Raw genomic sequence first — 24,043 nt, forward strand, 5'->3', positions numbered from 1 at the left:
GGGGTCTTTTCTATGGCATTTTCGTAAGCTTTCATCACATCTTCAGGGCTCGTAAAGCGAATACCTCGAATGTTATCTTTAGTTACACCAGTCCATGCGAAGGTGTTTCTGGTCGTCGGTTAAAATATGGGAATCCGTCTGGTACAAAGCTTCCTGACCGTATCTTCTGATAAGTCACTCTCTTATCTTCCTCTATCATACGTCGCACAGCACTGATGTTATCTTCAGTAGTCGCTGTTAAAGGACGTCCCTCTCGCGGATTATCATTGAGGTTGCTACGTCCACGCTTAAACTCGTTAAACCAATTAAATAGTGGCATGAGATGGGGCTTCATTAAGAAATGCTAATCGCAGCCTATCAAAGCTTTGTTGTTGAGCAAGCCCACAACAAAAGTCGTTAGGTTCATTTTCATGTGTAACAATAGTTTTAGATTTGCCTAGTTTTAGAATGCAATATACTACATAAGGTTACCAAAGAGATATTGACATTTAAAAAAAGTTTTCATAAGCAATGTTTCTGGTCAGTTCTAAACATGTTCAATATTACTCATGTATCAAACTTTATAATAAAATCTGGCACTTTATTACCTTAACAACATTTTATTAGTGATTTTAATATAGTCTAGCCATTATCTGAACTCATTCCGTTAATTACACGGCAGAAAAATAATTCTGTTTATATTATAACAGGATAAAAATATTTCAAACTTGTGTGCAATCTTTGCCCTTTTAATAAATTATTACCTATATAATATTAATTATAAATTATTATGAGAGTGATTATAGCCATCATACAATTTTTCGATACCATTTTTATAGGACATTTTGTTGTGTTTAGACTCAAAATAGGCTTCAGTTTTGGCGATTACCTCTTCATCAGCACAAAATTTCTATCTAGCGAGCATTCTCTTCAGGTCTGAGTATAGGAAAAAGTCGCTGGGGGCCAAATCTGGAGAATATAGTGGACGGGGAAGCAATTCAAAATTTTGCAATCATTTTCATTGATTTTTGAGACGGTGCATTCTTGATGGAACTTGCTGGCCCGCATCCGCTCCTCCCCTTGCTCTTCTCGCTAGTTCAAACCTGGATTCGCCAGAGATCCGCTGAACTCCAGAATCAACGATGGTCGCGAAGTGTAGATTGCAAACAGTCCAAAATGGCTCTTCCGGCTGTGAACCCGCAACTTACTAAGCGACTTCTAAACCTGAACAGAACCAATCTCAAAACAATAATAGGGACAATCACGGACCATTGTCTCCTTAATAAACATCTTTTCGTCCTAGGCGCGACAGACAGCCCCTTGTGCAGAGGCTGTTTCAGCGCAGAGGAATCAGTCACCCACGTAGTCCTGGAATGCGAGGCTGTGGCTAATCAACGCACAAAAATCCTCGGAACAATGAGGTCGCTCCGCGAATCCTGTGAAGTGCCCGGGAGACTTCTGTGCTTCTGGAAGGAGTTAGGCTGGCTAAATTAGCCAGAGCTTTTACACACAACGGACCGACTACGCGTCTAAGTGTGGAAATTGAGTCCACCCTACCTACCTACCTACCTCTTGATGGAACAGCACTTTCTTCATGTTCGAATGGGGACGTTTTTCCGAGATTGAAGGACAAACCTTCAAATATTGATGCAATAAACTTGCCTGCCGACTTTTGTGTCTTTGCACACTTTGGATGTGGTTTATCACGTGCAGTCCACTCGAGTGAATGTCGATTGGATTCCGGTGTGAAATAGAGACATGTATCATATCGACGTAAAAATTCGGATTATTACGATTGAACAGCTTCAAACATTGCTCAGAATCATAAATTCGTTGTTGTTTTTAGTCTATTGTGAGCTCGCGCGGCACCCACTTTGAACAGAGCTTTCGTATATCCAAATATTTATGTAGGCTATGTCCAAAACGTTCCTTTGATATCGTTGGGGTCTCAGCTATCTAAATCAACTTTACCGTTTGGTTATCCATAATTATTTTACGGACATTATGGATGTTTTCGTCAGTAACAGCCTCTTTGGGGTGCCCACTGCATGCATTGTCCTCGGTGATCATTTCACCTCGTTTGAACTTAGCTAACCAGTTATTAACGGTTGATTTTCCTAGTACAGAGTCCGAATAATGTTTATCAAGCCAAGCCTTGGCTTCATCGGTATTTTTTTTCGCTAAAAAGCAATGCTTAACACGCAATTCCTTTTATCCATTTTCTAAACAAACAAAAGTTTCTTCACTTAAAATACTATATCTCTAACTAATGTCTAATAGTACGACAGTTGTCAAGTTTATAGACGTGCCGATATACCGAACTAGAGTTTAGGGCTAGCTAAAAATCATATTCCTTTAATACTTGTAGCGCCATCTATGTGTAAGTCTTGAACTTTTTAGCCCACCTGTTACGTTCGCAGACAGAACATATTCATATACCTTTACTTTTTTATGAAACGAAAAGATGCTTTACCATGTTACCGAGCATTGCGTGACGTCCCGATTTTTAAATGAAAATTAAATGGCCCGAGCGGAACATGCTTATTCCCGCTTTGTGAGCATAACTCAACCGTCACTCAAGACACCACTGCCATGCTCAGAAATGGCACCTGTTCTTTCAACAGTTTCCAAAAAAAGATACCAGGAATATTTAACTAGTATCTTTCATCCCATCTTAAGTATCTCAACATCTAACTGCTTTCCTGACAGACTTTTATCCCAGATGAATTTAAAATGGGCCAGCCAGAAATAAACAGTCCGTATATTAAAGCAGAATAACACACATCTAGACTATTCTACAGCTATCCTGTAAATCTGTATTATAGAGAAAAAGGAAACGTTAAAAGAAGTTAAATCTTCACAGAAATATCAGGAATAATTAATTTTTGTAAATAATTATTCTCCTTTTGTATGTTGCTATTTACTGACACGTAAACGTAACTTAAATAAAAAGAGAAAATATTAAAACATTCTGATTATATACATTTTTTCTACTATGTCCCGCTTTCGCCGAACGAATCCCGCTTTTTTCAAGTTCCAAAATCTCGACTTGGCAAATAAAATCTGGCAACGTTGACTTGTAACCTTTCGACTTTCTGAATTCGGTTAGCCAGACAACTATCCGAAAATCTTGGTTGTAATATTTAGTTCAGTCTAGAATAAGTCAAATTCATGTGACTACGCACACTCAATGACAATTAATGATTATAAACTAGTTATATTCTTGGGAAACTTTAAAGAAATAGACCTGTGAAGTGTAGATAAATATAACGTTTACGTCAGCGTATTTTATTTTCAAATATAATTTCGTAACGTAACTACTGAATGAATGTTGACGTCATACATACCTTGGAAACAACCAATGCGTCTAAATTCTTCCAACTGGATTACAACGAAGATTTTTTACCAGTTCTTAAACAAATTAATTTAAGCCTCTTTAACATTAAAAGACAGCACTTTGTAATAGTAAACTTTTGTTTGTAAATTTTATCAGGCTGAATACAAAGTTCTACCTCAAAATGTTTTGTTCAAGGAGGAGATTTTTCTGGTGCTTGGCAATTACCAACGAATTCGATTCAAGTACGTCAATATAAGAGCGTACCAAGTCTTCTAGCATTATAAAAGTGGACTTCCCAGAGCCCCACGACCGGTAGTTTTGTAATCTAGGTGAGCCTCTTACGTTTTCATCTTAAAAAGCTTTGCACAATGTATATTATTCCATTTTTTTTTATTGTTCGCGCCTAGTGGTGAATCCGACGCAAAGACTCTCAGAGGGGTTTTCTCATTTATTTATTTATTAAAAGCTAACGCCTCCAAGGACACACATAACAGAAACAGGAAAAAAATAGAACAAAGAATCTATAATATAAAAATAAATCGCAAAATGTGTTGGTAACTACATAACTCAATAACGCCTGGACCAAATTACCATTTTTTTTAAATGTTCGTTGCAGTACAGGGATGGCTTAAACCGCGACAATAAATCGAACGGTCCGCTAGTAAATAAATGAAACTATAGTGTTTAAATTTCGAGTATTATATTTTTTACAAAATATCTGTCAAAGTATAAATGACTTGTCCGACAAAACTTTACCATTATTAAGGACAAAATATACTTTTTTATTACGCGGTTTGTTTAAAGGTTCGGAATTATTTGGTAACTCTAATATATAATCGAGCGGCCATTTGTCACATTGGTTTTTATTGTTTACTAAACATTTTTAACAAAAGTCTCCTTCGTTCAACGGCTCGTCTTCTTTCTTATCATAAACGAGAGTCTTGTAAATCACTTCGTCAAAATGCAGGGCATTTAATCCTTTTGGTTCAGCAACTTTGATTTTGACGTCACCGGGGTACAATATTTCTCCTCTATTCTTCGTACAACCCATTACAAGGGATTTTTGCAGCTTATCAATGCACGGTATCTCTAAAATTAAATTAACATAACCAATAAAAATAATAAACACATTTGTATCAGCCTAATTATAAAAAAACGGAAAAGATGTGTTGAAATAGAAAAATCAACGTAACTATGGTAACGAACACTTTATATTTCTTCCAAAGATTATATAGCCCAAGACATTTAAATCTAAGAAACGGATACGGCTATGCAAACAAAATATTTGTATGAAAGACAAGTTTATTTGTAAAAAAAAATTGTTACGTCGTTATTTAATTTCATCAACACGCTTCAACTAAACCATTCACAAAATTCATTTACAAAGTTGTAATTAACGTAACGTAACTTAAATAAAAATATTTAAAAATTGTGATTATATACGTTTTTTTGTTACGTTGTTATTTAAATTCATCAACACGCTTCAACTAAACCATTCACAAAACTCATTTACAAAGATATCATTTGATGTCGTCTTAAACCTGTTTACTATTTATTAGAGGCAAATCGCAAGTATAAGCTAGTGTTTTTGCTTATTTATCTATTTAATTATTGTAATGCCAAACATTGCATAAGCTTAGTCCATTGCATAGCAGACTCTAGTCCCTGAGGCAGGTCCGAGCCTCAGCTGTGTGGACTTTATGTCTATGTGCGCGTTTAACACTCGCTTGGATGATGAAGGAAAATATGGCGACGAAACCGGCATGACTAAGACCCATAAAGACGACGGTGTGTGTCGAGAACATAAGGATACTGACCTACTTGTCTATTAAGAAAAGAAATGATCACGAAACATACAGAAATCTGAGACCCAGACCTAAAAGGTTGTAGCGCTACTGGCGTAAATACTGTATAACTATAAAAAATTCATATGATTCCTGCATCATTCAACGGAACTACTAAGCTCTAAACTGGTGTCTCTGAGGTTCAGGACGGACTACTGCGTTAGGTGACGTTGTTCCAGTTCACAATTCCAGTTAATTTCATAAAAAAATTCAACAAAACAACGGATAATAAAAGTAGTTACCAGATGTGACAACTTTCTTAATAGGTGTACCGAGCGATGCCTCTATGACTCGGACGTCTCTAATAAGTTGTTTAAACTCGGCTGGTGTCAAGGAGCAGACATGATCAGTACCTTTCATAGTCTTATCTAATGTGATGTGTTTTTCTAACACCTGTAACGATAAAGATTTCAATTACAATACAAACACTTAAAAATTATAACTAATAAAACAAAGATGTCATTTATAACTGGCAACCCCGGCTTATGTTACTATGTACCATTTTAATGGTAAAATAATTGTTGAAATTTGTCCAGTTGTTTTGAATATATTCGTTAGAACAAAAAATGTTTCCAGTTTATAATATTGTTGCTTTATCGAATTAAAAAGGTACACAAATTTACTTGTAATTAAAATTATTAAATTTTACTGTCTTAGTAACTTCGCGGATGCTGTAAGCCCGCAAAACATCGGAACAATTCCATAATTTATGTTTAAAACTTATAATTCGAATTTACCAAGAGACAAAATAATTAGCCTCTAAGGCAATGGTTTTAAGTGGCCAGAAGTGAACATTAATTGCTACCAAGTGGCATTATTGTATACGGCGTCGAAGATTTGAGTTTCCATGACGAAATATTTGAAATCATTACATGTACCTAAATATTTATAGTAGCAAGATCTCAGTTTGTCATCGTAATACAGGTCTAATTACCTAACATGCCGAATATAGTTCATAATCTATTTAATTAAAATATTTTATGCCTACTCTATTACCATAGATATTGTAATATATTCTATTTTTAGTTGTTACAAATCATATAATTGTGGCATTTTAATAACTTTCTGTTTTAAAACCCAATCTAAAATTTTCGCTACACGTATGATACAAGATTTTTAAAAAATAATGTTAACTATAAAGTGATAACAAAACTCTGCATTACCTTTGCACCCAAAGCAACCGCTGCTAACCCAACTGCAGTACCCAACTCTTGACCAGAATATCCGACGGGTACGTCAAAAGTGTTCTTGTAATCTTGCAGAACAGTCAAATTACAGTCTTCAAATGGCACAGGGTACGCCGATATGCAATGCAATAGACAGAAACGTTTATGATTTGCCGATACTATGTCATATATTGTTTTCACAGCAGATTTGTCGACCATCCCAGTCGATATAATGAGCGGGACCATCTTACTAGCTGCATACTTTAGAAACAGCAAGTTATTGGAGTCACCGGAGCCGATTTTTATGAAGGGTACCTTTAGGTTTACCAAGAAGTCAAAGGATACCTGGAAAATACAATATCGGGTGATTCTAGCTGTATTATAATATCTATTTGAAGATTTTCATCATTAAAAAGGGTATTAGTTTGTATATGATGTGATATTGTTGAAATCGGATATTTCAGTGATCTGAGGGTTTAGAGGCACGTATCCTAAATTTCGTAAGTGTATGGTTGTTTCTGTATAAATTATTTAAACCAGTTTTTTACTTATTTAGGAAACAGCATAAGTTTCAGCGAAATATTGTTGGAGATGATATGGATATAATTCATAGATAAATATACTGTAAAGCCGGTTAATAAGGATTTGAAGACATTTTTTTTAAATTTTTAACTTCATGAATTGGGGCACAATATGTCAGTAAGTTTACAGGGTCTAACGCTATATTTCGAAGTTACGCATTATCTACAGATTGTATAAAGCAATACTTATAACCTAAATGGATTCCCCTGAGATTTGAATATTATTCTTGCGGTTTAAAAATGGCAATTTTAGATTAGATTAGTTTGAGCTTGGAGCTGCAACGGAACCGAATAATGTGACCTCTGCCTTAAAGAGAGAAGTTCACAATTTAATGATTTCAATAATTAAAATCGTTTATTTTAAGCAACTGAACACGACCACAAACATACAACGTGGGTGATTTCTGATTATATTTTTTTAGGGACAAATTATGAAGAGGTATTATTTTATTAGCTTTAACAACATTAACGTCATTATATTTTATTAACAATAAAATTTAAGACAATAATGGCGTAAAGGCCAATTTGATGATTTCGCTTACCATATCCATTGCAGACGCTGTAAAGGGAATTCCGACTTCTTGGGCATATTTAAACAGTTCTCTATACTGAGCTTCAGAAAATTCCAAATGTCTTTTATGATCTCCGTATGTTTTGCCCCAAGAGTTTGGATTGTCGTATGTACGCTCTAAATACTTTTTCGTGAATTTCTCTTTGAGGCATGTTTTTTGAAATTTCACACAACTGGCACCAGCTTCCTGAAAATATAATAACTATTTGAAATACCAAGCGATTTTGACATAGAACACAAGTTTTTTTTTCGATGTAGCAGATATCAAGTTTTACAACAGAGCCGGTAATACCTACGTTACCTACATAATAATTCATACATTATATATATTAACAGATACTATATGAGTTTGTGGTGATGTTATAAGGAACTTACCTTGGTTCTTTTTATATTCTAAAACTCTTGAATTTAGGAAATAAAACCATTAGAATCGAATTATTTACATTTACAATCATGAAATAGTTAGACATTAAAAATATGTACTTAGCATGTACTTGTAAAACTTTCAAAAAATTGTAGCAACATTTATAAATACGTACAAAGTACTTACGAGTGTTATCAAATCGATGTGTTTATTGCTCAATACGCGTACTTCATATGGTTATCAATATTTATGTCTGCTGTTATTTATCCTTGACCAGTGTAAAAAAAAACAGGAATAAGGTAGCCATTAAGCACGGACCTTCACTTTTGTTTCCATTACTTCCTAACTACATTGTATTTAGAACAAAAATGCACTTACCTTGGCGGCTTTTATTAGTTTTTTCGCTATTTCAATGTCACCTTGGTGATTTTGGCCAACCTCTGCAATGATAAAGCACGGATTGTCCCCTCCGATTTTTATGTCCCCTGTTATTTTTACTTCTCCCATTTTTCAAATTTCCATCGAATGTTTAGACTTGAGCAAAGGGTTATCGACCTCAGTTTTGATTAGGGTCAATTGAAAGTAAGCGGGCAGCTAGTTGCGCGCCCGCCGCACTAATGCTCCCCACCAATCCAGTACCCACACCGCATAATTGATAAAACCAGTTAAACGATCACGCCAACATCAACCTATAGGTATGTATTGTACATATAAGTAAGTAGATATTGATAAAGAAAACACTGTCAGTGATGCATATTTTATTGTGTTTTGTGCTTGTTTATTTTCATCAAAAGCGATAATAGCAAATACAGATATAAACATAAAAGCATATAAAATATTATTGTTAAACAATAAAAACATTTAAACATAACTGACCGACGTACACTTGATTTTTCTGTAATTTTATTTTGCAAATATATTTACATATCACAATACTCTGTCTAATGATTCGCCATGCCATGTGTAGCATATGGAATAAGTTTCATCTTCCTACTTATGAGCCGAGTTGTACAATCAGTTCAAGCCAATCAGCCAATTCCCTTGTTATTTACATATTATAAATGTTCATATAAATCATTTAATATATTTTATGTTTTACAAGCAGCAATTTTGACAACATCTAGATGATTGCTGAATCTGTCTCCTAAAGCTCGATTGACTTTCGACTCTGTAGGCTTCGCAAGGAAGTTAGAAATGTATCGGCCAGCTTCGACCAGTTTCACAAGGTCAACATTCGTATTGACCCCTAAACCATATAAGAAGTAGACTAGATCTTCAGTTGCAAGGTTACCACTGGCTCCCCGGGCGTACGGACATCCACCCAAACCAGAGATTGAGGAATCCACAGTTTTGATGCCAAACTGTGGAAAGTACGTAAGGTTAAAAATAGCAGGTGACGTTTTCGTATTATATTCGAGCGCAAAAACTATCTGAATTCCAAACTCTTCGAATTGTCAACGTTTTGATAAGAATTAGATGTATTTACAGAACGATATGATTAAAAATATTATTATTAAATCTCTCTAGAACGTAATCTTAAATTTTACATAGTATGTAAATTATATAGGAATTTGTTTGAATTATGTAGATTTATTTTGGGAAACAATTTATTAGAAAGGAAGCAAAGAGGTTTTACAATAATTTAACGGCATATAGGTTTTGTAGTACATTGTAAGCGTATAAGATATTATTACGGGTGTGGCACAGCACTGCTCTAGAAGCGTTCAGCTTATGGGTTCCCCGAGAAATTATGTAATTGGGTTTCCAGCTCTCTCGCAATTTAGCAACATTCATTACGATGCGGATGCACTGGGAATACTCTTTACACTGGCCGCGCAGGTATTACTCAGGCAGTTGTCGACGAGTACCGGAACCAACTTGTGAAGTTGAAACTCTGCTACGTGGAGTTTCGGACTGGGGTAGACTATATCTAGTTCAATTTAACCACACGAACACAAGATTTTCCGTTTTCCGCTAAAAAACACCTTTTGTCCCTACTCCTTTCTTCCATGACACTCTCCTTAAAGCCTCAGATAGCTTCGGGACACTGGGCGTTGACATATTCAGAGTTGTCATTTGGAAGGTTGAGATAACCTCTGAGAAGCTAGGTGTGCTCAGGAAGGCGAGACGGTGCTTCACCCCGTATAAATGTATCCATTGCATATGTAAAGTCGTCCATAAATATTATTATACATTTCGAAGTACGTAAAACAACTGCTATTATAATAATAATTATAAACAAAAAAGTCAAAGGTGGCCGTTTCGAATAGAATATTTTTTTATTTTTTGCTGAGTGTTTAATTGTTATACATATAGGTGTCAATTTAAATAATATTACATTACTTCATTTAAAAAAATGCATTTTCATTTGTAAGAGAACTTATAGCATGACTAGGTATATACAATGATGATGTTGTAAGAAGTTGTATTTCAGGAGCCTACGACTTTCCAGGTACATACAATAAAATTATAACTTAAAGGAAGAATTAATCACAATTTTAATTAATGAGCTATAATAATTAAGAAATGTATAATGGGTAGGGTAACCTAATGAAAATTAATAATAAAAAAATTTATGTCAAATATTGTAGAAGATTTTTCACGTCATAATTCAAAAGCCAGTTCGCGATAAATTTTTTAATATGTCGAAATTACTAATGGATTGAATTTCTATTGGATTCTGCAAAATCATGTTGTATAGATGTGGTGCTCGAAACATGCATGAGAACTTTGGGTAATATCCATTTCTCAATTTACTTTTTATGGCTTTATCTTAGACCTGGCGGGAACTATACTTACAAAAAATAGAACTCACCTCAAGTCCTGCTAGTAAATTTGATAGGCCCTGCCCATAGGTATCATGAAAGTGGAGAGCCAGGTTTTCGGGCTTCGCAACCTGAAGGACCTCCTTCATTAGTCGCCGAACTGACCCTGCTGTTCCAACACCAATGGTATCTCCTAACGACACTTCGTAGCATCCCATGGATAAAACCTCTTCTGTTACCTAAAAAATGAATTAAATGTTTAAAATAAATAAAATAATTTATGAGACCATACCGGTTTAATAATTGGGACTGAGCAAAATACTAATAAATAGTAGATATTTATTATTTTATAATTTCACATATAAGAAAGACTTATAGCGTTTACTAAATAATAAATAAAAATCCAAGAAAATTTTATTTTTATAATTTAATTGAGGAAAGATTAAGATTGTAAACAAATTCGGCAGTCAATGATGAAACATTACTTTAATATTTTGTTTGGCGCCAAAAGCAAGCAACTGTGACACATAGCATAATTATTATAGTATTGGGTTATATACGTAGTTAGTCCAAAAGTTCTGTCAAAAGAACTAAGTAAGTTATAAAAAAATATTGAATTCTATTTGTGAATTGTTTTAAAACTATTGTTTTTAAAACAAAAAACAATCACTTTCCGTGATTTTTCACGATGTATTCAATGAAAACCGAATTCCACTGCTGTGGAACGAAAATTTGAATATAACGCTTAGGTTTGTGTGCCGTATTATTGAAAGGTACAATGAAGTCTCCAGTATTGAGGACAAGAAGAGAGCTGGCCGGCTACGCTCCGCAACGAATACATAAGTTGACGGCTTTGCAGATGGGTGTCAGTAGGAAAACAGTAAAAAAGGTTTTAAATAAAGAACTTGGTCGACGAGCATATAAAAAAAGAGTGGGCACTTACTTAATGCTCGTCTAAACTCAATATGGCTTAAGAGATCGCGGGTATTGTTAAAGCGGTACGCGAAAAACCGACACCGTGATATTCTCTTTACGGATGAAAAAATTTCGATATTGAGAAGTACAATAAACAGAATGATATAGTGTTAGGAGTTCTGAAGAAACTGTAAATAAAGTTCCGGGGGTGCAACATGGACATCATCCATCTTCAGTAATAGTCTGGTTGGGAGTGTCCTATTACCGGCCAACTGAGGTTCATTTTTGGGAAAAGGGGGTCAAAACCAGTGCAAAAGTGTACCAAGAGACGGTTTTGGATCAGCTTGTCAAATACCTGCCCGCTATTTGCGGGACATCACTTCGTGTTCCAGCAGGACTCTGCGCCTGCACACAAAGCCAAGACCACTCAAGCCTGGGTTGAGTCACGTCAAAACATCGACTTAATTAGACATGAGAATTGGTCCTAATCCTTTGGACTATAAAATTTGGCAGGTCTTAGAAAGGAAGGTGATACATAAAAAATTGGAGAGTCTGCAGTCATCTTTAAAAAAGCAGTCACTGAAATCGACATGAATATGGTGCATGCCGCGATAGACGACTGGCCACGGCGCTTAAGGGTCTGTATTAAAAATAAGGGAGGTCTTTACGCTATTTCATTTCCTTAATTAATGTACTATAAATTAATATATCACTCATTAAATTCTGATCAGTACTTTTGTTTTTATCATTATTTCCATTTATGACAGAACTTTGGGACCGACTACGTGTAATATAATATTAACAGCTACAAGCAAAGCTAGCATACAAGCTTTTTTAGGCTAATAAATAATTTGCCACAATAACTGTAATAAAACAGTTAATAATTACGTTTTTAGAGTCCAGCTTCTGTACTATAACCATTGACCAGAAGGTGCAAAATTGTTTCTTTTGAATTCTCGTAAATTGGGGGAGGGAATGTTAAATGCGCACATAGTCCATTGATGCACAGTCGGGGATCGAACCTAGAGTTGCACATTGAAGCCACTAGGCCAACACTGCTTACATTTTACAAAGCACTAATGATAGAAATTCTTAAAAGAAAAAATATTTTATCTTACTTTGCCAGCACACAAATATATTAGAGATATTTTTTTCTATATCATTCGTTTTATAATCAATTTAACATAAAACAAACAAATAAATGTTTTTCTATTATATTTCTATGCTATGTAACATACATACAGTACAGTACTCCCAAATTAAGAACGCGCATACAGATCTTCGCCAGTGGTCGTATTCCCGGAACCACCTGAATCATTGAATCGTAAGAGCCCTATACAAAGCACTTGCATTTGCAAGGTCAGTAAGTCGTCTTTAAATATTGGCGCTGAATTATCGAATCAAATCTCGTTACTCATAAATCAATAATTATCGCTTTTCGGACAAAATACATAATTCTACTAAATTATGCATGAAATGCACTTTACCACTCTATATAGATATCGTCTCCCAACGCTCGGAAAATACGACCGTTGCCGCATTGTTCGGCAACGAAGGCGAAGATCGCAATGCGCATCATCACTTTGCGAGCACTGTAATCTTCACAGTTTTAGGAAAAAAAATTAGAACATGGTGAATATTCTTATTAAAATATAAAACAAATTGAAAAAAGTATATACGTGACTTAATACTTAATATTAATTTATTTAAGTACATCCAAAATTACCTTTGCTATAGCAGTAGGGCTAATTGGTCCCTCATAAGGGCATCCTACTACACATGAGACATAGCCTCTGACCCGAAGACCATCCTTCACAGCCTGTTCAGCTACTGCCCTGAATCGGTCCAGTCCTTCCTTGACCGAACAGTTGAGATTCTTTTGAGAGAAAGCCTCAGAGCCAGCTGGGAAAATTGCTATTTCTTCCACATTGCATTTTTTCTATAACCAAAGTATTATTGGAAAGAATCATTTAATGGTTTTATTGTATGTTGTCTTATTTAATAAATAGCTTCTGTAAGCAGTAGGTACAGTCCTTTAACAAAAATTGTGTTTAATGTTACTAATCAATTAAATAAATTAGAATAATTTAGTTTGTTTCATTAATATGTTAAAGTCAAATGTATTAAAGTTTTGTTTATTGTTAAGGACTAGGCACTAATATACATATACTAAGCACTTTGTTATTTGTACTCAAAGTAGTTTAATAAAAAGTCAAACATTATTTATAAAATTCAATGATAAAACAAAATTAAATTTGTGAATGTCACAAGTTAATTTTACTTACAGCAATGTCATATCCTTTTAAATTAGGAACTAACACAGGGTAATTAACATCTGGTATCTTTTTAATATTTGTCATAACATGTACACCATCACTCATCTGTTTTATCCATTTTGGGCTAACAAAACTAAAAATACAGTACAATAATGTATATTATAGTCAATTGATGTACAGGCTACAATTATTTAAACTTCTCTAGTTATAAAACTTACTACGAAAACCCTAATAAAATATAGCTACCTTGCTGATTCAATATTTTTCAAACCAGCAGATGCCAATTTATGTATTAGCTCAATTTTGACTTCAGTTGGTACAAATTTTGTTTCATTCTGAAGCCCATCTCTTGGTCCAACCTCATATATTCGTATATCAGGCACGCTGGTGGTCTGGAATATATATTAAATGAATGAAAACATTTAACTGATTAAATAATATAATAATTAAGTATTACATTTTATATCTAGAATAATACTTACAATGGTTCGATTGTAATTTTTATTTTGTTTAAATACACGCCTGCAAATGCACTGCATAGTAATAAACTTAAAAAAACAGGGTCCGGAATGACTTATTCTGGTTTTAAATCTAAAGTATCATATCAGACTTGTATAGAAATTAGATAAAATGAACCTCATGAAAGTAACAAGTTTTAATATTAATTGTCGCGCTAAAGAGACTAAATATGATAAGCAGTAGAAACTGTTGATTGTTAAATGTGTGTGTGACACTGATAAACTATTCAGATTTCAGACGTAATGTATGTACATAGTTTACATTCTGATACGCGTTTTAAAGTAAATTAAAAACAAAAATAAAATCTAAGATAGGAAAGAAATCTATTAAACAAGATATTGTCATTTTATAAACATTTCATAAAATAATATACAATAATTCGTTTGTATATAATATTATTATGCTGCAGGTATAGTTAATCGCTGCATCAATGGTGATGAATTTTTGTAATTTGTACAGATTACAGACCTTAGAAAAGAACAAGGTTCTTATTTATTTTCTATTGTTACTTTGAAGTTTGAATACTAGACTAGAGAATATAAATATATGGAACTCAATTAATTTTTAAATATCTTGGTAAATCATTGGCAATTTTTAATTCAAGCACTAGATAGTTAAGTAGTCTTGCTCTAACGGCCTCATACATATATGTATAATAATTATATATATTGATTTTATAGCTGACAGATAAAGTCATAATATGACTTCATCTATATCATATAGTTTAATGCTGAATTTGACATTGACACAAAGTGAATGGTGCCAAATAAAATGTCAATTATTTCCAAATTGTGAGTTGGCTAATGCTAGCTTGCCGGTTTGTTGATTAGAAATTTGAATTGTTGAATTATATTAAATTAAAATTATAGTCGTAAATAAAGTTTCATAAAGATATAAAATCTAATAACGTTTAAGAATTACGTTAAATTTGAATAGCCATGGGTAATCTTTACTTAATGCCTTAAACTTATTTGATTGATATTGTTGTGCAAAAATTTAACTAAATATTTTATTTTTTAGCTGTTAACAGTGCCACATCGTTTGTAATATCCTCAATATTGACACTCCTATTATTTTCTGGAATGCAGATGTATAAACCAATTCTCGTTAAATCACCAATTACTATTATATTTGGGGGTTATCTTGGATCATTGATGTTCATGTTTTTTGTCACTGTATCCTTTAAAACGTTGTAAGATATTAGGGCGTCAAAGATCTATAAATATTAAAATACAAAGTTTAGAATTATTAGATCAGAGCCTAGTAATTAACATAATGGTAAAAAAAATATGGAAGGTGTCTCACAATACAACTTATGTATTTTGTACATTAAAGAGTTGTTCACTATAATATAAATATGCAGCTAGCTGCTTATGGCATATTTTGAATTTGACAAAAAGTTTTAATATATTTCCTCAACAATTTTCACAGGCAGTTGGTAACTTAGAGTCCACATTGTTTGGTAAAAACTTCCAGTTAAAATTGCCAGAAATTATCATTTCCATGGCCATATCACTAATTGCAGCTGGAATGGTGCATAGAGTTTGTTTCACTACTTGGTATGTTCAACTGTTTTTTATATTAAATATAGAAATTGTTAAAATACAATTTTGTTTTCTGTTAAGTAATTAACTGATATAAGTCTGCACATTTATTTCAGTGAAATCCAAAATATAACTTTTAATGTCATGAAAAATCAATGTTCAACATATATTGAAAGGAAAAAATAACCAGTTAGTTGGTTTCTAAGGAATTTGTTAAACTAAAAGTACTAAATTTCTGGGTATATATGTTGTGCCCATTAGTAGTTATTTATTAAATTGTCTGTCACCCTGATGTCTCTTAGCATCACTCTCTGCTGGCTCTGTGATACAAAATAGTCTTGGCCTCTAAATCAAAAACTGCTGTTCCGTTCATGTGCCTTGTATTTTCAAATTAGTCTGTGAATCTGTATCAACATTGAAGATATATTAGATAATTAATTCTATGTTGGATAGTCTATTTATCAAAGCTGGCATTGAGCTGTAAGCATATAATTTATTATCATATTGCATAAGTTCATGTGTAATTTTAACCCACAGTTTATTAACTGTGGTTATATGACTTCTTTAGAACAATATGTATTTTTTTATTCAATTTGCTATTTGTCAATTATTATGAAGAGTACAAGCTGTTTTTATAGTTAAATATAAACTAGTCAGTGATCTAGATGGCCAATAAATATAGGTAATTTCATGAAATGGTTGACCTCATAAGTAATTATGCATTTTATAATTTGGCCACAATAACTCATCTAAATCTTAATTATATTAAACGAAATGTTATGCAACCTTAAAATTATGTTCATTCTGATAAATATTCCTTTTTATTTCAGCTTGATATTTTCCCTTATTACAATTTATTACATGAACAAGCTGTCTCAGAAAACTTACAGTGCTGCTGCACCAAGTCCTGCACCAGTAAAGAATCGTCGTCACAAATAGGTTGTCAAGAAATGCCTTAGAATTCTTTTTATTATACTACATAAATAAAAAAATAAACATTTTTTTCACAATTAAATGTTTAATTTGAATGAAAATAACTATAAATTGTAATGAAAAATTATTTTTTATATTAATATTTATTATTCATGCTTTAAAATATGCAAACATTTCTTTCTCTTAATAATTTTAGGAAAAATTATATAAATATAAGAGAAAGTAGTCTTACATCAATTATTAATTATTATACATGCAATGTTAGTATAGTATATGTAATTGCTTATTTTTACTGAAGAACTATTCTTAAAACTCAACCAATGTGTAAAACATCAACAACATCACATCAGAATTGCCACTTTCGTAATTTGTAAAAAGGCCTTAATATTTTAATAATATAACTAACATAAACTTTTTATTTGCGTTTTATAAGTGATTTATGTTAAGATCTTAAAATTACCTATTGCACTAGGGAATGTACCCAAGTATATTTGCACTTATTGATTAAATTAAATCTAATTGATTAACATAAATTAATAAATATCAGTAATATTAAAATGAATATTATATATGTAGTATGAATAGTATATAAATGAATTTCATTATATGATGAAATACAGCTAAGGCACACGATTTTGATTACTATTGTTTATCAATTTAAATATATTTAACAATACTGAAAGTTTTCTCTAACAAAATATAGTAGCATCTACTTTTCCTAGCTTTTGACTAATAATTTCGAATTTTATACATATTTGCACTTTTTATCATTATCAGGAATTTTAGCATTGAGTTTTCATAATTTTTAATGATTATCATCTAATTGGTTTATTTTTGAAGGAAATCTTGATGATTCTTATCTAACAAAATTTGCAATTATCTCTGATATGCCCATTGTTTAAAATTATTTATGTTGTTTTGGCACATATTAGAGTTAAAACAAATTTTATAACAAGCAGAAGCAAATACTTACTTTAAACATTCAATACATCTATTAATGTAGCAATAGTATTTGTTGTTTTAATTAAATGAAATCCAACACCTAGTGCATGCAACAATCAGATGAAAATCATATCTCAAATAATTTACCAGTATCACAGACCCTATGAATGGTAAGGCACAGATTTGGACGCAATTATAAACATGAGATGATAATATATGGATATCTAGGAAGTACTTTCACAAATTGGAAACTCATACCTTAAACATCTCATACAAATTTTAAATGTTGCACAATACAAAGAATGTTTCAAGGGTGTAGTATTTCAAAGTCTTCTAGTATCTCCTTGACTAATCTGAAGAAAATTTATTATTTATTTCTTATATGCATGCTCTTATTTCTGACATATGGATTTTGCAAAATTCTAGGTGTAGTTTCCATAACTCGAAGAAGTAAATCATCCAAATAGTTCTCAAGGTCCTTATTCTTTTTCTTCTCAGATTCTACATCCTTTTGAAGATTGTAAATCATTAAAATTAAGTCTTCACGTGACATTCCATCACATTGTTGTAGCACTGTCCTTGGAATGTTGTTATATGCTGGATTAGTTGAATCTTCTTCCACAATATTTTCTTCTCCAACAATGATACGTTCTTCAAGTAATTTTTTTGGCTTGTTATTGTTACCAAATTTTTTAAAGAACTTTGGGCTTGGTTTTTCTTTGAGTGAACTTGGACTGTCTAATTTTTTGTTTCTTTCAAGACTGGAAGACTTTTCTCTATCTATAGCTAATTGACTCATCGACTTTCTGGGCACTAGTTTCTGTGACCATTCATCATCACCTATGTGCTGTATAGGAAGCTGGGGAGAATTAAATGTATCAAGACTTAAACGAACTGGTTTTGAGGGTGCTGTCTTTTCTGTTACAACTAAATTGCTACTAGTTGATCTTCTCAAAAACTCACCTCCTCCTAAATTTTCTAAGGAAGCGTTTACAGGAGATGGCGAATACTTTGCTATCCGGGGCATGTATGATGTTTGTACATTCAGTGAACTACCTGAGCTTTTATGAGATAAATCATCAAAGGCAAATTCATCTTCATCTTCACTTATTACACCTGGATCAGCTTCACTTACTACTTTCTTAGGAGTAGATGTATCTGGAGGAGAAATGGAGGACTTTCTAAGGTTACCAATACTTCCACCAAGTGATGATGATTCACTCTTTTTATCTTTTTTAGTCAAATTCATTTTAGATCCAAGTTTTGTAGCAAACTTGTGAAGGCTTTTACGTTTTTCAATACTTCCAATACTCATAAGACTGCCTCCAACATTGTGAGCCAAACTACCCAGCGAAGATTTATGTTTATCTTTTTTTGAAAGATCTGACAAACTGCCTTCTTTTACTAAAAATGCTATTTTCACTTCCAGTTCACCCCTATTTTTATCAGTTTCCTTGCCGGGTTTACCGCGTAGCGGGTACCACCGATTCCTAGCACGTTCATTCACATCTAGGTCTTTTAACGGAATCGAAATTTGACCCAGTAAGTGGTCTTTGAGGTAATCTTCAGTAAAGACTTTCAAAACAATCTCTGCCGTATTTCCTTGCGAGGGTATATGCAATTCACATTCCTCAATCCACTCAACATTTTCCGTAGATTTGTGTTTCACAGAAGTTTGAAATTTTTCTTTGCCGAGTGAAATTGTAACAAAACAGTTATTAGTACCGTTTTTTCCTTTGATAAGTAAATTGCGAGCTCGTTGTACAGTTACTTGAACGTGCGTTGGATCCCACATATTGCTGGGTCACAACGTCTTACTTTAAATATAAATTTGTTTTAAACAACACTATAATTTTAGATTGCGTTCCAAATTCTTCACTATCACAATCACAACAAGAAACGACTAAAAAATATTGGAATGCTAAATAATAAAAAATGAATCATGAACTACAGAATACGAACTAAAGAATGTAGATTAAAATAAACAAGTTTGAATGGAGATGTCAATTGTTATTTCAAGGCAGACAGTACGAAGATTAATCAAAATTGTAAGTAGTCAATGTTTATAAGTGTAGGCAACACTATAAATAGCATAAATGTATGGTGATTGGTCGAGCGTATTGCGGTCATGGAAGGCGGAAAAGGCGACAGTTACGCGGGAATGTCGATTTTTTTAATGTTATACAAACAATGCATCTGTCAGTCTCACAATAAACAATTTAGTTCCATAGGTTCTTAGCGAACTTGGAACACAAAATGTATTGTGTATTGATGAATCAACGCTTCTGAATTAATTTTATTCTAAGTTAGTGTTAGAGTAAGCATATTATATTGTCAATAGATATTTAGACCTTCGGCTTTTTTCTCGAGGCGGCTTGAGAAGCCATCTTACTTTAAACTATTTGTTTTTCTACCCTTGTTTTTTTTCCGAATCATTATCACATCATTATCACGAAAAATTATCACAAATGCAAATACCCAGAGATTATGTACAAACAAAATTATACATTCCCCAAGCAATTGACTAATCGTGAATATATTGGCCTCAAGCATGTGTATACTTAAATTAAGGCCCATTTAGATGGAGAAATCGTACGCGACTATCACCAGGAATAATCGCCATAGCAATATCGTATCAAAATGTTTAGATACAGACTTTAGACAAGAACTAAATTCTCACCTACAATTATGTCATACGAGAATCGCCAGTGATTTATCGCTAGGCGATAATTTCCTGCGGCTGTTTACACATCGACATTTTAGAAGAAGATTCTTACTTATGAGAATCTCGACTAGTATAAACACGATCTCGTATGACATTTTATGTTCATATGAGTATCGTATAACTCGGTTAGAACCGTTTAGTAATTACTATCTCAAAAATGACATAAAAATCCTTTAAATTTGGCGCTGCCGATAATATTAAGTTCTTTGAACGAGTATTTGTGGAACACAGAAAATGAAAATTAACCCAACAGCTTTTTTTCTGTTTCCGTTTAATTAATTCTTGTCTTAGAAGAGCAAATATAATTAAATCACCCTCATACTCATGGGCCAAAATCTTATTGCCTTTGAAATTCTGTTTACACGAACACAGTATTTTTTTTTTGAATAGGATCTCGCTGTTGGCCTTAAGGGCCTTTACAGCTCAGCTCGGGCTGTTTTGGCGAGCGTAGCTCGGCCAGAATGGCGTTTTATCCCGCGGCTAGCGCAAGGACGTCTCCTGTGAGACTCGAACCTCGGCTTGGGCCGTCGCGGGGTGGACACGAACACAGTACATTTTCCATTGCGAGGCAATTGTCGCCAAAATGGAAGAGAGAGAGGTGGGAATGTTTAGAGGAAGAAACTTTTTTATATTCTTTCGATAGTCGTACCTTCGATAAGAGAAACACTCTCTATCTAAATGGGCCTTTATGATTACTTTCTTTTTGTATGTAAGGTTGCATACTACTACTATCTCGTCACTATACAAATGTATAAGAATACTAGGTTTACCGATAGTTTTTACAACCTCCAATTTTTAAAATTGCTAATTAGTGTTAGGGATATTAGAAATAATCTATATAAATATTAGTAAAGAACTATTAATTTTTTTACCTCAAACTGATCATACTCCGTGGTCCGAAAAAAATTCGATCATAAACTCAGCTGCTAAATTAAAAATTAATTACTGTTCAATTATGTACAGTAGTATCTTCAATGTCATATCTTGAATCCGTCACCAGTTTTGACTGCTAAGTCGTTACCAAGAGGACGAGGTCATCAATCAAAGAACTTGGACGTGTTATTATACCACTTGATTAAGTTGGGTTTGAATATTTAGAAGACAAGGCTTTAATAAATTTAAAAATAACAAGTAGCAAATAATAACATCAAAATTGGTTTCGTCTATATATATATATTTGTATTATTCACTTTACACTTAGGTTAAACATGTCAGTGTTTGACGTGACCATCTCCGTGGCTGTCTTGGCTATGACTCGGAAGGTTTACACCTACCTGACTGGATAATAATTAAAATCGTCACAACAACTGCACCTTCTTGAATATAAGAATAGGCATTTGGTGGTCGGTTTTGTAGTTAATTCTAATACAGTACCTTTCACGGCACAAGTCCAGAATGTCATCTTTTAAAAAAAAATTGACTCCATAAGTATTTTCAGCGAATACTCATTTATTATATTGTTTAAAAGCTACCTAAACATCGAAACTTGAAAACTGAAATTGAACTAAAGGACCCAAAATCATTCATCTCAATCAGCATTTAATCAAAGACCTAGGGACATTAGGAGGAATTTGGACAGTCATTCTTTAACTACTTGCCTCCTAATGAATTATCATATTATTTGATTAGGAGATTTTTTATAGGAATTATGTTGTTAGGATTATTGGATAGGGTTGTCGGTTATTACGATTTTGGTGACAAATACGTTTTCTGAAGTAAAATAAGACATACAGTAAATATGTTCACTCAATGTTGTCTGTTTAGGTAACCAGGCTGTTAATAAATTGTATATAACGAACTATTTAATAAAATATTGTAGCAGGCCGTTTGCGTCGCTTAAGTTTAACGTCGTGTAAAAAAAGGTTAGGCTGGCAATTCTAACGGCAAAACTAAGCGGCGCCAAATACGTTCTATTTGACATTTTTCAATTAAACTAACAGACATAGCACTGTAACTGTGTGTATGTTGTATGTATGTTTGGAACTATATTTTACGTGTAAATTATTTACCGGGCTTGAACACCTATATCTTTAGACTGTTTGGAAAGTTCTGAATAATTCTAAAGCGGTGTATCTGTTCCAAGTTAAATGAAAAACCGCACATCTATCTAAGACTTGTGATCAAATGATTTTGGGTTGTGGTTTAATTGAAATTAAATGATTAATAATTTAATTGATAGGAAAAACGAAATGGTCAAATCGCTAATAAGGTGATTAATAAATCAAGTCAATTACCATGGAAAATGTTTATTCTTATAATATCCGATGATAATATGAGTGTCTATGTTGCATTATTACGTAGATACTACGACTAGTGTTCGTTTAATTCCTTTATTGCTCTTTTTCACAAATTTTTTAAGTCAAATTCATGAGAGGTGACTAGTAAATCCTTTTTAAGCCGCTCAAGTAAAGACCTGCAACTCTATTATGATAACTTTGTTTGGTAATTTTACACTTAACGCTTAATCATCACGGTAATTATTTTACTTAATCTTTCGATTAAACATTTTGAAATCCTTTGCGTTAAGAATTATTTAAGTTTTAATTATCTTAAGGGGCCTCTATATGGCTACACTTTTAATGAAATATGTGGTTACATCATTGCCGACTATATCCTGAAAATACATCAAAACATTTTAAGAACATGGCTGAACAATCTATATCTCGGCTATATATGCTACAGTATATGGCTCATTAGTTTGTCTTTCCACGGTCTAAATACATGGCTAGTAACTATGGCTCCAATGGCGGACGAACTCATACGCGTTACAGCAAAGTCAAAACAAAAATCTTTGGATTCGACCTTATTTTCGATGAACGATTATTTCTAAATTTTACACGAACGTCAAAGAGTGACTTTAAACACATTCACAAGATTGGTCTAATGATACAAAAAAAGATGAGACAAGCCTATACCTGGCCTACCATGAGCCAACCTAAAACTTGAAAATTGACAACCTATAACTGATGTGCAATGCTTATTCGTACCATGACTTCGAAAAAACAAGACAGTTTATGTTCCCACGTGACTTCAGCCGTAATTAGATTTCGTTCGTCCAATTTGTCTGAAAATTCGCCCCATGACCTCTCAGCTGTACCAAAATTTGACCGTTGCGCCTTCAAACTGTGACGGAATAAGCTATTCTAAAAATCATAACTTTTGTTCAACAAGTTTACAACATATAACATATCAATTTTATATTTTGAATATTTTGGGGTGTTTTGAGTTTAGAAAGTGTGATTATAAATAAATTATTAAATTATCGACGGAGATGAGAACCAATACGGCAATTCCCTTCTACCGACTTCGTAGATGTCGAGTTTATAATTTACTGTACTTAGTCTGGCCATGAATACTATTTGAAATTAAAATTTGAAATTAAAATATAACATTTAAATTTAGAATCTGTAATTTTATATCATTGTTCATTGGGTTTTGTCATTTCGGCGCCAATACATTGTACAATATTTTGCGATATTAAAATGGAGTGTGGTGATAAAGAGAATCGAATCGCTATTATTGCATTACACTAAGTAGGTATGGAGCCTTTTTAAAACTCTTTAAAACTTAAAAAAGAGTTTT

The 24,043-nt window shown here is 33.1% G+C and overlaps 4 protein-coding genes across 4 annotated transcripts; 1 reads left to right on the top strand and 3 right to left on the bottom strand.

The window, feature by feature from the left end:
• Positions 1-3,999: 3,999 nt before the first annotated feature.
• LOC123716686 (sialic acid synthase) lies at positions 4,000-8,491 on the bottom strand. Its single transcript, XM_045672533.1, has 5 exons — positions 8,221-8,491; positions 7,450-7,665; positions 6,324-6,671; positions 5,403-5,553; positions 4,000-4,405 (listed from the first exon to the last, which is right to left on the bottom strand). Exons 1-5 carry the CDS (start codon positions 8,347-8,349, stop codon positions 4,200-4,202), a joined length of 1,050 nt encoding a protein of 349 aa, XP_045528489.1. The 5' UTR covers positions 8,350-8,491; the 3' UTR covers positions 4,000-4,199.
• A 96-nt stretch (positions 8,492-8,587) lies between these two features.
• On the bottom strand, positions 8,588-14,559 carry LOC123716687 (hydroxymethylglutaryl-CoA lyase, mitochondrial). Its single transcript, XM_045672534.1, has 6 exons — positions 14,281-14,559; positions 14,045-14,190; positions 13,808-13,931; positions 13,249-13,461; positions 10,658-10,846; positions 8,588-9,203 (listed from the first exon to the last, which is right to left on the bottom strand). Exons 1-6 carry the CDS (start codon positions 14,335-14,337, stop codon positions 8,931-8,933), a joined length of 1,002 nt encoding a protein of 333 aa, XP_045528490.1. The 5' UTR covers positions 14,338-14,559; the 3' UTR covers positions 8,588-8,930.
• A 529-nt stretch (positions 14,560-15,088) lies between these two features.
• LOC123716688 (protein KRTCAP2 homolog) lies at positions 15,089-16,871 on the top strand. Its single transcript, XM_045672535.1, has 4 exons — positions 15,089-15,259; positions 15,338-15,492; positions 15,749-15,876; positions 16,692-16,871. The coding sequence occupies exons 1-4, from the start codon at positions 15,256-15,258 to the stop codon at positions 16,798-16,800; spliced, it is 396 nt and encodes a 131-aa protein (XP_045528491.1). The 5' UTR covers positions 15,089-15,255; the 3' UTR covers positions 16,801-16,871.
• A 55-nt stretch (positions 16,872-16,926) lies between these two features.
• Positions 16,927-19,683, bottom strand: LOC123716684 (rab11 family-interacting protein 1). Its single transcript, XM_045672532.1, has one exon. It carries the CDS (start codon positions 19,529-19,531, stop codon positions 18,104-18,106), a length of 1,428 nt encoding a protein of 475 aa, XP_045528488.1. The 5' UTR covers positions 19,532-19,683; the 3' UTR covers positions 16,927-18,103.
• Between the last annotated feature and the right edge of the window lie 4,360 nt (positions 19,684-24,043).

This window comes from Pieris brassicae, chromosome 11 (assembly GCF_905147105.1).
Source record: "Pieris brassicae chromosome 11, ilPieBrab1.1, whole genome shotgun sequence".
NCBI lineage: Eukaryota > Metazoa > Arthropoda > Insecta > Lepidoptera > Pieridae > Pieris > Pieris brassicae.

Coding starts and splice junctions, on each gene's coding strand:
- LOC123716686 (XM_045672533.1), bottom strand. CDS start 8,349: ATGGGAGAAGTAAAAATAACAGGGGACATAAAAATCGGAGGGGACAAT. Junction 7,666..8,220: donor AACTAATAAAAGCCGCCAAG/GTAAGTGCATTT, acceptor TTATATTTTCAG/GAAGCTGGTGCCAGTTGTGT. Junction 6,672..7,449: donor CAGCGTCTGCAATGGATATG/GTAAGCGAAATC, acceptor TGTATTTTCCAG/GTATCCTTTGACTTCTTGGT.
- LOC123716687 (XM_045672534.1), bottom strand. CDS start 14,337: ATGCAGTGCATTTGCAGGCGTGTATTTAAACAAAATAAAAATTACAAT. Junction 13,462..13,807: donor TAAAAGGATATGACATTGCT/GTAAGTAAAATT, acceptor CTTTGGTTATAG/AAAAAATGCAATGTGGAAGA. Junction 10,847..13,248: donor GCCCTACTGCTATAGCAAAG/GTAATTTTGGAT, acceptor TTCATTTTTTAG/GTAACAGAAGAGGTTTTATC.
- LOC123716688 (XM_045672535.1), top strand. Junction 15,493..15,748: donor TGTTCATGTTTTTTGTCACT/GTATCCTTTAAA, acceptor CAATTTTCACAG/GCAGTTGGTAACTTAGAGTC. Junction 15,877..16,691: donor AGAGTTTGTTTCACTACTTG/GTATGTTCAACT, acceptor TTTTTATTTCAG/CTTGATATTTTCCCTTATTA.
- LOC123716684 (XM_045672532.1), bottom strand. CDS start 19,531: ATGTGGGATCCAACGCACGTTCAAGTAACTGTACAACGAGCTCGCAAT.